This window comes from Lupinus angustifolius, chromosome LG11, assembly GCF_001865875.1.
Source record: "Lupinus angustifolius cultivar Tanjil chromosome LG11, LupAngTanjil_v1.0, whole genome shotgun sequence".
Lineage (NCBI taxonomy): Eukaryota > Viridiplantae > Streptophyta > Magnoliopsida > Fabales > Fabaceae > Lupinus > Lupinus angustifolius.
This window is the reverse complement of record NC_032019.1, coordinates 19,347,730-19,361,948: the sequence shown is the minus strand read 5'-3', so window position 1 is coordinate 19,361,948 and position 14,219 is coordinate 19,347,730. Positions and strand designations below refer to the sequence as shown.

The following is a 14,219-nucleotide window of genomic DNA, read 5'->3' as shown; positions in this document are numbered from 1 at the left end:
AATGGTGTTAGTCTAGGAGATTGTGATTGGGTTAACAACTCTTTTGATGTTGTTGAAGTGTATAAGTCGTGTTTGAGGAGACCTCAACTATATGTTCAAAGAGAATTGACAAAGTTGGGTCATCATCCGTAGAGAATAGGCTCCTGCACTATCTGATTGCATACTTATTGATTTAAAGGAACACAAATCATGCATAGCCTATAGTGAATGATTTGAGGTTCATGTATGCGGTCAAGGAAAATGTGATGATTAATTGGCCTAAAAAGATCCTGAAGGTCATGTATAATGTCTCTACATCGCAATCGAAGTTGCTTCCCTACAATATTTTCATCTCGCGCATTATTGACTATCTGAATATTGATGTTTCTGATACTATTGTTGTGGAATGTTCTGATAAAGATCATCTGATAAAGATCACTTGATTGGTGAAAGTTTGATCCACAAGATGGGCATCTACAAGTATGGCAACACTTGACAATCCCAGGAGGATTTCAACACTATGAACCTCGACCCATCTAGTGAGGATGATTAAGCTGAAACACATGAGCCGAACGCTACAACTCAGGGGGAATCTTCTGAAAATGCAACACAGGAACTAACCTTTGGGCCAACTCTCTTGGATGCTATGTAATAGCGACTTAACAACATGATGGATCTAAATTTTCAGTCTTTGAAGAACACATACCATACTGATTTAGAGAACTTTGAAGAGCGTCAGATTGCCTACATAGATAATCATTATCAAACCTTGAGGAACTTCGTTCAGACTACTGTTTACTCACAAAGAAAGAGGTTGTGTGTTGAATTCAACAAGTTGAGCACCCTCATCAAGGGTGGTGGTGGCACGATCATTCTTGACGATAAAAACCCTCCATCTCATCCCTAGTTAGGAGACCTTAGATCCTTAGGTTTATCATTCCTAGTTTATGGATTATGTTGATCATTGCTTTCCTCTTGAGAACTTCATTTTCTATTTTGCTTTTGCATATGGATTGTAATAACTAACTACTTATCTTCAACTAAGCTTGTATTGGTATTATGCTTAATTGTACCTTGCTGTTTACAATTGGAAGTAATATGTTACTGTGTTTCAAATTGTCTATTTCATGCTTAATGGTTAATTATGTCATAAATAGTATGGATTTATATTTATGGATCTTGATCATGTTTGGTGTATGTACCCCTATTGATTGATTAAGCCTGTTGTTTACTGTTCAATTATATCACTGCTTAATTATTCCATGCTTAATTTGACTTCACATAGCCTTTCATGCCATTAAATCAGTTCTGTCATTGTTTACTGTCAATTTAATCGATTATGTCATGTTCTTAATCGATTAAATCCTATAAAATTGAGCATTTGTGCAATTTTCTTAAGTTGGTTGATTAATTAAACGCCCAAAATTAATTGATTAATTTCAGTCTGTCTTAACCATATAACTCTTCTGACTTTTGACTAGAATTGAATATTCGTATCTTTTTTATAATTTCAAAAGGGGGAGAAAGGTTGTTTGTTGTGTTTGATGTATTTGCAGGTTGTAAAATAGCTTCCGTAGTAATCATTGCTTACCTAAGGGGAGAGCAAATGCTTCAACTTTGAATTCACAACCGCTATGCAAATGTACAACATCGTCAAGCTATTTCATCAAATTTAATGTGGTGTTTGATTTAGTGTTTGTCATCATCAAAACTGGGAGATTGAAAGTGCAAAGTGTCAAAGATTGCACTAGCAATGTTTTGCCAATGTTTTGATGAAGACAAGAAGTTAGTAAAAGCTTGAAGATGACTCAACAACCAACATGCCTCGAACTCAATGGTCATATCTAGACTAGGTTATACTAATAGAGTTATATTTCTGAGTAGTCTGAGATGTGTGCCTTAGTTAGTGAGTCTAGGGTAGGTAAACCTAGATGCAAGTCTCACAAGCCATTAATATTGACATATCATATTCATGAGACATATCATCTAGTTTATTATGTGTTCATGCATTAATCATACATGTTATATGTGTATATTAGGCATAGCATAATTGCTAAAACATGTATAGGAGTCAAGCATAACATATAAGTAGCTTATCATTTAATCACAAATTGAAATATGCTAGTTAATCGATTAACGTGGACTCTTAATTGATTAACATGTTTTTTTTTATGTTTTAAATGTTTTCTATTTTAACTGCGTAACTGAAAAATGGTTTGTGGAGCCAAATTTGTTTTGTATAAATTTTGTTAACTTACATAAACGTGTAGCATTGCATATCATTTTATTGAATTTGTGATTTACTATTTTGTATAGGCAGAAGAGAGACGCATGTGTGAGAAAGAGAGATTAACATGCTTAGTTGATATTGTTCATAATGTATTGCTATAGTTTTCATGTGCTTAATCTCATTCTTTCTGTCTTGCATGTTCGTGCATTCTGTTTAGAGATTTTAGAGAAAGATTCTGCATTATCTGTTTTCTATTAACTCGCATACATTCATGATGACTTGTGTTACTTGAGTATGGGTTAATCTTTGAGTTTTCATTGTTGTATTTTGAGCATATTAGTGCTTAGTAAAACTCTGTTTTTGTATATTGTTTTGTACTTTGGGTTTTGTCTCTTGGTGTCTTACCGCCATTGAGATTTAGTGAATCTTCACCAAAGCTTGGAGGTCTTGAATTTAGAGCGAGAATCTTGGTTGGGGATGGATCACGAGAAAGGTTTTCTTGGGCTATAGAGATAGTCAAACCAAGGTTAGAGGTTCTTGAAATTCAAGAAAGAAGCGTCTAGAGTCTTGTAATTGAATTGGTGTATGTAACAATACAAAGTTTTCAATATAGTGAAGATAAATCTCCCAAGATCAGAAGGGGATGCCTGAATGTAGTTTGCAAGTGCACCCGCAAACGAACCAAGATAAAAATCTTATTGTGCAAGCTATTCTCTCTCAATCTCTTTTATATTTCAAGCTGTTTTAATTCGTATATTAAGCTGATATTTTGCATACTGTTACTTTGCTATATCCTTGTTAATTGTGCATAAAAATATATGTTATATCTCTGCTTGTTTGTTGGTAAATAACTATGCAAGAAACCAATATGCCATTCTGTTTCTGATACGTGTTAATCGATTAAGCTCACTGGTTAATCGATTACCTGAGCTGTTTTTCCATAACCGGGTTTTGGTGCGAGAAGCGGTAATTGATAACCGCTATACCTATTCAACCCCTTCTAGGTGTGTCTAGACCACTGATAGCTAACAATCATCACTTGCAACATATCACTTCCTCCTTAATTAGTTACATTCCTAAAAGTATTCTATGGTACTACTAAGTACCTACCTACACTGTATAATCACTGTATAATGCATATTTTCATAGTTAATAACAAAAAAGTATATAGAGTAGGTAATGTGTTATGTTGCTGATAATGATGAAAAAATAATTAATTCAACACTCAAACATTTTAAAGTTTTAATTAACATAATTATAAGAGATATAATGAATACTATTCCATATTCTTATTAAGATAAATAGCTAAAATTTCGAAGAAAATTTATATCATGTATTAATTATTACCTATTATTTTCCTTTTGAAGTTTTAATTATGAGAGATGTGATGAATATTATAACATATTATTAATAATGATAAATACCTAATAATATATCATCACCAACTAACTATTTGACCAATTAATACTTTTATTATCAAATATTATGTTCTCACTTTTGGTAACAAAACTTTAATATAAACATTTCACCTTCCCTTGTTTAATTATTTAATTTAAATTAAAAAACTATACATTTTCACACATGTGTTTTTAACTGTGTGAATGCATGTGTCACATATGTATTGTGTTTTTAATAATATAAATACACTGATAACATGTGTATTTTAACTATATGAATGTATAAATAACATATATATTTTTAACCATATAAATGCACATGTAATATGTGTTCCTAATCATGCTTCATAAAAATATCGCCCCATGTTAATGGATGGGTAATTTGGCAGTTGTTAAAATCTTGAGTTTATTTGCTTTATAAAAAGTTTTTTATTTTTATTAATTATAAGTATATCATATTACTTTTCAGTTTGTATGCTTTCAAAGATTTGTGCAAGAAAAATGGAAACAACATTTTCGCTATTTTATCAACAAACATTTGGAAAAAACAGTATAAATAATATGACATCCTGATAATTAATAATAAAATTATAAAGTTAAAACAAGAAACAATTTGGTAAACACCCGTAATATGCTTTGATTCAAATGAGATCTCAAATTTAGCATCCTTGATGAATAAAACTCAAGTTTTGTGATGATAAGTTTGAGCTTTGAAAAGTAAAAAGCATGTTTTCTTAAAAGCAAAAGCTATAATTTTTCATTATTACAAATGAAAATAAAAGAGCAAAAATATATAGATTAGATCTACAACCAAGAATAAGATTAAGAGCATCGTGTGCAACTCATTTTTTATCATTAAATTGGTTTTATACCTATTTTATAATTGTTCACATTTCTCATTAAATTAAATAATTTTTCTACTTTTAGTTTTAATGGTGCAACTCACCTTTTGTCCTTAAGTGAACCTCACTATTTGTCTACTCTCTACAACACTCACTCAAATAAACACGTTGCTAAGTTGTTGAAATTACACATTTAACAACGTTCACTTATATCAATTTTACACTTTTAACATGTCTACTTTATACTTTTAACATGTCTACTTTATACTTTTAACAACACTCGCATAAACGGGTGCGCTTAACTATATACTTTTAATAGCGCTCGCTCAAGCGAACGCTGTTAAATGTTTACTTTTAACAACACCCGCTCAAATGAACGCAATTAAATGTCTAGTTTTAACAACCCTTACTCAAATGAACATTGTTAAATGTCTATTTTCTACTTTTAACAGATTTTGCTAAAAAAAATGACGTCAAATGTTACTTTCTCTCAATGTGAAGAAAATAGAATCGTTGCACTTTTTTCCTTCTCATTGTTGGTTAATATATTTTCCTCTTTTTTCTTCTTCTTTTTTAATTATTTTAAGGGCTTTAAGTAAATAAAAATATACATATTTTCTATCTATGGACAAGAACTTATCAATCCTTATTTTGTTAAGGATTGGGAATGCTCTAATGTCATTTTGCTGGTCTATACGTTGAAGTACCATCACATGTCAGAAGAGGACATAAATGACACTAAAAAATATCAATCACAATGAAATTATTATCAAAATGTCACCATCTCGTGATATATACCTAGGTCGGCAACATAGACAATGGTTCCAAACTTGTCTTTTTACCATCGAAGACAGTATGCTAAAGGTTTTAAGAGTTACTCAAAGATCACAATTATACTTGTAGGAATGGTATTACACTCATAAATATAAATATCATCAACAATATATTGGTCCAATTATATAAAGTGGTGTCATTATATCCCTAGAAAAACAAAAAATGTAAAATATTTTTGTCAGAAAGTCTCACATATATTTGAAAAGAGATTAATATTCTTTAGATATATCTTGGGCAAACATGCCAAAAAAAAGAAATATACATATCAGCTCACAGCAGAACAGAACAGTAAGAACTGAACTTCCTCAACTCCACAAAACACTGCTAAGCTCAGATTTCAGTTCCAATCATGCACTGTCTTCAGAACATGCCTCGGTTCGTTATTCCCTTCTTCATTTTCCCATGCTTTAACTATGAACACACACTCTTTCTCTATTTGATTCCTCTATTTATTATCCAAAAATAGAAGTAGATTCCTCATTCTTGATTACTCTCTTTCTTTCCATTTTCCAGATCCTCTGTTTTACCCTTCCAAACACTTACTCGCAACCCAAAGAACACTCTTTTCTCTTCTATTTCCCTGGTATCTGCTCTCTCTACACACTTACATTGCATTTTATTGTTAATTCGTTAATGGGTATCTTAAATTCTTCATTTTTATGTATTGGGTACAGGGAATCATCAACAGGTCTAATCAAAATCTAACTATGTCGCTTAAGGTAACTTCAATTTTATTTTTCAGGTATAGTTTTTTATTATAGATTTAAATATTTTCTATACCACATGATTTAGTATGGGACATTATGTTTGTTCAACCGATTTCTTTTTATCGTTGTATTTTAGTTTTCAGATTTATTTATAAGTTATTTTTTAAAACAATGTGTTGGTCTCGTGCTCTAAGGCCCCGCTAGATACCTAGGATGACCAAAAGCTCAAGGTTCGATTGTTGTTAGCGACACTTGTTGGGAAGGGTTGTCACGCACCTTGAAAGGGATGAGTTCCTTACCCATGGGGCGAAGGATACCCTTGGTAATACCAAAAATAAACTCTGATGTTTCCTTCTTTTTTCCACTCTGAAGTTCATTATCTATACTGGGTTGGTCTTTCCAATCTATTCAAAGTTCATAGGGTCTTAGAAGAAAATGATAATGTGAGACTTAGGAAATGTTAATGCAAAGCTTAATGTATTTGCAATCTATCCTAAAATAGCATTATTGCAAAGCTTAATGTATTTGTGAATGAAATGTTAATGACATATTATGAAATCTGCCAAAAATCAGTGATGGTATGGATTTGATACTAGACATTTTGTCATTTTGGTTTATGTCATGAACAAGGAAATGAATAGCATTAGTTACTCCTTTGTCCTGTTGTGCGAAATATTTACCGTCAAACGGGTTTGATTATGTAAATAGGAAATCGGTATCTGCTATTCATTTCCTTACTTCTTTATGTATGATTGACATTTCCTTTTGCAGTCTACTTCTGGTTCTATACCAAGTGCAGACACAAGTAGCACCGATGTGGAGGAGGAAAAGTCTGAGATATATAGTAATAACATGACAGAAGCCATGGGTGCTGGTATGTTTAATCACTTTGTGGTTCTAGTTCAAAAACACTCGAGCCTTATCCCACTAGGTGGAGTCAACTACATTGATAAAACAAAATCATTTAGCTGTATCGAAAACCAAGTTTTTTACTAAATCAATTTAAAACAAATGTCGTTTTTAGTGGTTTCTTTTAAAGGTATCTATGGTCTTCCTCTACCTCATTGAATAAAACTGTTTTCCATTTGATCTACTTTTCTCCATAGAACCTTTGCTGGTATTCTCCTATTTTAGGTTCTAGTTTGATTAACAAAAAACTTGGAAAAAACAAAGGAGATTGTCTTTTGCTTGAAGCTTCATGTTTAGTTGTAAGTTCTTTTGCAGGGTAAATTGTGATAAAATATTTCAAATTATTGGAATACCTTGGTTTCGTTTTTTATGGTCGATTCTCACAGCCTTATTCTTATAATATAATATTCATGTTCACCGAATAGTTTGAATTAACTGAAGTACAGCTCCTTCCATGAGCTCTCCCATCCCATTTTTTCATTCTTAAAATATTTAATGTTGTTTACCCTTTCTAACATAATTCTATACAGTTTTGACTTATAGGCATGAATTAGGAATGAATTACAACTTCATCCGTCCAGACTTGATCGTAGGATCATGCCTACAGGTATTTGTGTTTAAATTATGGATACCTGATTCAATTCTGTCAAACCTACTTTGGTCCTCTCAGTCTCTGACTTTTCTATGTTTATCTATAAATTGCCAGAGTCCTGAAGATGTTGACAAGCTTCGTAAAATTGGAGTGAAAACTGTATTTTGCTTGCAACAGGATTCAGACCTCGAGTATCCTAAACAATTTGTTTAATATTAAGGTTCACTTTCATCATTTGAGACAAGTATCACATATTTGATCTAGAAAATAAGAACCATTGTGTTTCTTTAAAACTACGTCAGATATTTCGGAGTTGATATCAATGCAATACGAGAATATGCGAAGACGTTCAATGACATTCAACACTTGCGTGCTGAAATAAGGTTAGTCATGGCATTATATAATTATATTATGACATTAAGAGGCAACCCATTGACTTCAAATTGAACTGAACTTCTGCTATTGAGGTGAAGTTGCATGTTATCAAATCCCTCTTTGATAATATAACTATTACTGCAGAGAAATATGTTACTTCATTGCATTTTCTCAATATATTTGCCTTCTTGCAGCTCATTGCCTGCATGAGTAATAAATAGTGTAATATATCAATAGATTTGGAAGAAGTTCATTTTTCTGTGGTTCAGTGGGACTGAGGTGTAGTCACTAATCATTCTCGCACATGTTAACATTGCACGGATGATTTGTGCTGTTTTCTCAGTAATGGTCAAGTCTTATGCTGTGATAAGCATCTATTTAGTTTTAAAACTATTTTGTAACAAACTACCTCAAATATGGTATGCTAATTTTTTATTTGGGTATGACAATGATGTATTAGCCTGCTGACATTTGTTTAGCATAAGATCCCGGTTTGCCATCTGGGTTTTAGTTGGTAATACTTATCCGACTTAGGTTCACCAGGCTATGTTCTGTATGTGCAAATACTCAGTGAAATATGAAGGTCATGTCGCAAAGGATTTATTGGTTGTTGTATGTTGATAATATAAACCTACAAACAGTGATAAACTTTTATGATGTGTTTCTTTCAATGCCGCACTATGTAAGCTAAACTTGACATTTTTTTCCTTAGACAGATACTAGCTTTATATCTTTGTAGCTTCCACCCAAATATTCTTAATCTTACAGACAAAAAACAATGTTCTTGAAATTGATTATCAAATGTGGGTTTTTTTGTCAGTTCTGAAGATTTAGGCTGTGACTCTGAATGAGCCAAAAAATCATAGAATTAGGACAGTTCTTTGTGGGGTTTTGGGTAGCATTAGTTGGTAATGTCAGCTTGCTATGCATTATTGTTCATACTTGTCTGTTACCTATGCCTTATTTTTAGTCATTTCTACACTACATTCATGTTGTACATTTTGTGTAACTACTAGCATATCTACTTGCTCATGGTATGTGCAACCAAATTATGATATCTTCTGCATTACACCACTGTGGCCTTTGTATGCCTTGCTCACATTATGCGGTAAGGTAATGCTGATTTTGCAGGGACTTTGACTCATTTGATTTACGGATGCGACTTCCAGCTGTACTTAGCGAATTATACAGGGCAGTAAATTCCAATGGAGGTGTGACATATATACACTGCACTGCTGGGCTTGGAAGAGCTCCAGCTGTTGCGGTAAGTCTCTTGGTTTCATTTCTGATATTCGTTTTACTCCAAGAATTATTTAACCTCATTCGTTTTTATACTAAAGGAAATAATTTACATGTAACTAATTAAATAAGGAAAGAACAGATGCAAGATATATTTCGTGACGTTTTCATTTAGATTTGTTGGTATGGGATAAGCACCCATAAATAATTTTAAATGCTGAAACTTTCCATTTTCTTCACTCAATTTAGTTCTCAAACAGGCCTATAGATCAAACTAAATTTATCTCAACCGTAAGGTTTTTGTCTTGTGATCTAGCGGTACTGATTCTAATTGTGGAAACAAACTCATTGTTCATGGGGGCAAGCTTGTTTACACCCTTTCTAAAGTCCAAACCTCATAGTATCGGGAGCCTCATTCATTGAGCCGCCCTTTTTGTTGTGTAACCTTTTGCTCTAGACTAATCGTATTATTTGAGTTAATATGGCTTAGGCACATGCAGCCCGGTCTTATTCACTCTTGATTTCATCTACAGTTGTTTCCTGAAGCTGTGACATAAGGCTATGTGGCCTGGTTTTTATTTTGAGAAAGGGTATAAAAGAAAAATGATAATACCGGTAAAAGAATGCACAAAAGAAGAAGTTCCGAACAAAATTGATCCGGAATCAATTGAATTCCGGATACTAATACCTCTTTATTGATTGCAAGATTAGAAGAAGACAATGAAGAACCCTAATTGATTCCCTGAATCAAATCCCCTCCTATACAATACTTCAAAACTACTCACACTAACCCCCCTCACTCCTATTTATACATTTTAGCTCCCCCTACCCACGGCAGTTACCAAAACTGCTCCAGGGGTTTATTCCCCTGCTGCCACGTGGCCTCCTCCGGTACACCCTTGTGATGGGTGGTCTCTCCCACACCCTATCAAAAAAACTTCGAATGGATATTTTGTTCTTTTCTCAATATAGAAGTCTAAGCATAAAATGTGTATATTGTGGGCTATATATATATATATATATATATATGTATATATTCATTATAACTTCAATATGACTTTGTATTGCATCAATAGAAAGAAAAAACCCGAGCTGCTGCCTTGGTTATATGAGAGAAAATGGATTAGCCAATTTAAACTACGAAGATAGAGGTGGACAAGTTAGCTAGGCCTAATTTTCTTTCTCTCATCACATGCATCAAGATGGTTTCTTTGTTTTGTAGATCTGGCACATTTGAATTGGAAGATGTTGATTGATATCCGTTTATCATTTACCAACTGTTTGTTTTGTTTCAGTTGGCATATATGTTTTGGGTCCAGGGTTATAAGCTTAATGATGCTCTTGGACTACTTCTGGTAACTTTCCTCAAATAAATTTTTATTGTTGTGCGTTAGGCTCTTCATAGATAATATGCTGCATCATTTTTAGTACTCTTGTTTGCTTGGATTAAGTGGAAGTGATTCTTTTCTTTTTTGCCGTTTCTTTTGGTTGTTTGACATAAGTTGAAGTCTCCGCATCTTGGTATCTAGCGGATTAGATTTTTTTCCCATTTTAGGCTTGGCAAATCTATTTGTTCCATTAATTTCCCTAACTCAGAATGTAAATCAAATCGAATTTACAGAAATTGGTAATTTCTTCAAATCTAGATCATTTTACTTGAAATACCATTGAATGGTATAATAAATTTCGAACCTTATGTATTTGTGAATTATGGAGCAAGGCATTTTACTTGCTAATAATTTGATTTTCTCAACTCTAGTTTACTGGTGTTCATGTTTAATATTTTTTATACAAAATTTGTGGCATATTTTCTGATTATTTATACATTAAGAAGAAATTAAATTAGATATAGTTTACTTTCTATGAATGTCTTGGAATTTTCATTCCAGCAGTTTATTGGCTATAAGTCTTCTATACCAGTTTCTTGTTAAAGAGGGAAATGTGATAGAAGTATTGTTAAATTTTCTTGCACTTTTTATTCTCGCAGAGCAAAAGGTCATGCTTTCCAAAACTGGATGCCATAAAGAGTGCAACTGCTGATATTGTAAGTCATTTTGTATTTTTAAATTTATGTATCTGTTTTATTTTTTAACGATAGCCTAGATATGTTGTTCTGTCATCAGTGTGACTGAATGTGATCTTCCCGGTAAGTCATTTTCTCATTCAAAGCTGGTATGATTCATTTCTCATGAAAAGTTCGAGATGAGATGATAACTTAAGTGATGTCATTCTTCACTTATTTTTTATCTGTTTTAATACTGACCTTGGAAGCGCTTTTCGCTATCAACCATTGCAATCCATCTTATTGTCTGAGATATGACTTGGTCTTTTCAGTTAAGATCATGGATTCAAAATTCACCTTGTTTCTCTCATCTTTTCATCATTTTCATTGCACAATTTATTGTTTAATTTCTACTTATTTTATCTATTGTCACTTGTGATCTCATCTGTAAATCCTGGAAGTGCGTCTTCAGGCTTCTTAATGATGTGAATATCATATTAATATATACAGATTGTATTTGAACTTATCAATAACCATTGTTTATTTATGTTTCTTAAAGCTTACTGGCCTCATTAAGAAGCCTGTCACTTTGTCATGGGGACACAACAATTGCTCTACAGTGGAAATTTCAGGACTTGATATTGGGTGGGGACAGGTTAGGATTGAGCCTTTTTGTATATATTTAAGGAACACTTCATTTCATCTCTTGTAGAAAGTGTAAAGAAACATGACATGGAAAACATTATCATGTGACATCACCATTAACTCATTAACTGCTTCGGTTACAACCATTTATCATGCTTTGGAACATGTTTGCGTATGAGGTCTCTGGTTTTCTGTTAAGCTTTTGGTGTTTGATAACCTTTTATCTTACAGAAAATTAAATCTATCTTGTGTAGCTTGTTGCTCTTTTTAGTTTTACTGAATGTGGAAGATTAAGAGTTATGGATCCCTTTGTGATAATTTGAATACTAGACAGCAAATGTTTATTGTCCAAATATTTAAGAAGAGAAAAACATGCTCCAATTTCATCTCTTGAATACATTGAATAAGTTACATAAGAAATTATCGGATGATCATCATCTAGATAACAAGATATATGAAGGTAGAAGGCTAGTCTGCATCCCAATTATAGTCTTTTTATTATTTATTGTTTAATTTCTACTTATTTTCTCTGTTGTCAAATATGATCTCATTGGTAAATCCTGGAAGCGCGTCTTTATCTGGTATTTTTAGCTCCTTTTTCAGAGCTAACAAAAAACACTTGCAATATCAAATTTTATCGAGTAAATTGTTGAAACTTTATAATCAGGGTCACCAAAAGTTAATTGCTTATAATTTGCTTACTAGGTTTATGTTGTAACCAAATTTTTTTCCACACTAGACTGTTATCAGGAGATCTGATTTCTTCTCATTTTCACATCTTGCCAACATGATTCAGCTCGAAGATTATGTTTATATGTATTAGATTCAAAATCTTTTGGTCTTTAAAGCAACTTGAATTATGTAGTTTGACTTGTTTACTGTGTTTTGAACCTACATTTATGGTTCATATGATCATATCATATACCACTATCATGCTAGAATCTGTTTACTCATTATATCCTGTTCCCTTTTCAGAGAATACCCCTAAATTTCGATGACAAACAGGGTCGGTGGTTTCTCAACAGAGAATTGCCTGTAAGTGCACTTGTAAATTTGGTGCAGTTATTAGTTTGAGGTTTGGTCTTATACTGTGAATGATCAAAGAACTTATGATCTTAACACTAGCTATGGTTAAAAATAAAGTAAAAGAAAGGTTTGTTGAATAATTTGTTTACAATGTTAAGTTCCACACTTCAAAGTCATGTTAAATGACCAATTCAAGTCATGATTTTGTAAGTAGCTTTATAGTATTCGGTTCTTTCGACTCAACCTTGTGGTTACAAGAACAACTGTATTTAATATCTCACTGATGGAATAGCTTTAATCGTGTCGTGTAGATTAGATGGCGGAGGTTCTTCCATAAACCATTTAATTCAAAATTATTTTGGTTCCTTCAAATCTATATTACGGACACAAAGGATTAAGTGACTAATTTTAAACACTTTCGAGTTTCTGGATATGCAAATCTGTAGTTTGTTTATCTCTGAGAAATAAGTTTCTCTTGTCGCTTTTACCAGGAAGGACACTACGAGTACAAGTACATTGTTGATGGTGAATGGACATGCAATAATGATGAGCTTGTGACCTCACCTAACAAAGATGGCCATGTCAATAATTATGTTCAAGTAAGTTTCAAATTTTATTCATTGCTTCAACTACTACACTTTCTAAATCATTATAAAAACATTTGTGCAGCAATTTCTCATAACTCGATTTCATCCTCTATGAACAGGTTCTTGACGATCCGAACAGCGTTCGTTCCTCCCTTTGGGATAGATTGACCGGTGATGATCCCGATCTCACGAAGGACGAACGACTGAGAATTAGAGAGTTTCTCCAAGCTTCTCCTAATGATAGCCAACAGTGAAACCATCAATGTTCTTGGTTGTGCATATGTAAAGTAGTAAATGCACTCCTCAAGTAATGTTATGAAATGTAATAAAAGATTCATTCTGAACCATAGATATCAATGATGTTTGCTGCAATTAGTGTTGGGATGCAGCACTTTATTTTGTATTTCATAACAATTAAATGTATGTACTCTATAGTATAATTTCTATAGTACATATACACTTTCAATGTACCATAAGATAATGACTTTAATTAAGATGAGTATTACATTAGTAGCTGCATGTATTTTAACTCAAAATATTGCAAGTTTTTTACAGTATTATCTAATAATGTGTTAGCATATAGTTAAAAATGTTAGAATTATTGGGTTTGGGAGGTATTGTACAAACTGAATGATTTGATTAATATATGATTAGGTGATAGTGTAAGAGAATATATTTCAGGAAAAAATGATGTCTGTTTATGCGGTTCATGCTGACGCTGTTTGACATAGACAATGACTAAAAAGTATTTTAATTGGACTAATTAAATATATAGATAATTAAAATTTTCAATTATTTATTTCAATTAAACATACAATATTTTATTTATTTTGTTAGTTTTACTGATAATTAATC

General features: G+C 32.4%; 1 protein-coding gene across 1 annotated transcript; it reads left to right on the top strand.

Moving 5' to 3' along the window:
* On the top strand, window positions 5,536-13,898 carry LOC109361252 (phosphoglucan phosphatase DSP4, amyloplastic). The gene is made up of 14 exons (XM_019606647.1): window positions 5,536-5,657; window positions 5,796-5,865; window positions 5,957-6,001; window positions 6,761-6,863; window positions 7,429-7,505; window positions 7,605-7,681; window positions 7,793-7,873; window positions 8,997-9,129; window positions 10,400-10,459; window positions 11,092-11,148; window positions 11,666-11,761; window positions 12,727-12,786; window positions 13,269-13,376; window positions 13,484-13,898. Exons 1-14 carry the CDS (start codon window positions 5,632-5,634, stop codon window positions 13,616-13,618), a joined length of 1,128 nt encoding a protein of 375 aa, XP_019462192.1. The 5' UTR covers window positions 5,536-5,631; the 3' UTR covers window positions 13,619-13,898.

Bases quoted from the DNA above. Each gene is read 5' to 3' on its own strand.
- LOC109361252 (XM_019606647.1), top strand. From the start codon at position 5,632: ATGCACTGTCTTCAGAACATGCCTCG. The intron at 6,864-7,428 runs GTATGTTTAATC...AATTCTATACAG, and splicing joins GACAGAAGCCATGGGTGCTG to TTTTGACTTATAGGCATGAA. The intron at 7,506-7,604 runs GTATTTGTGTTT...ATAAATTGCCAG, and splicing joins TCGTAGGATCATGCCTACAG to AGTCCTGAAGATGTTGACAA.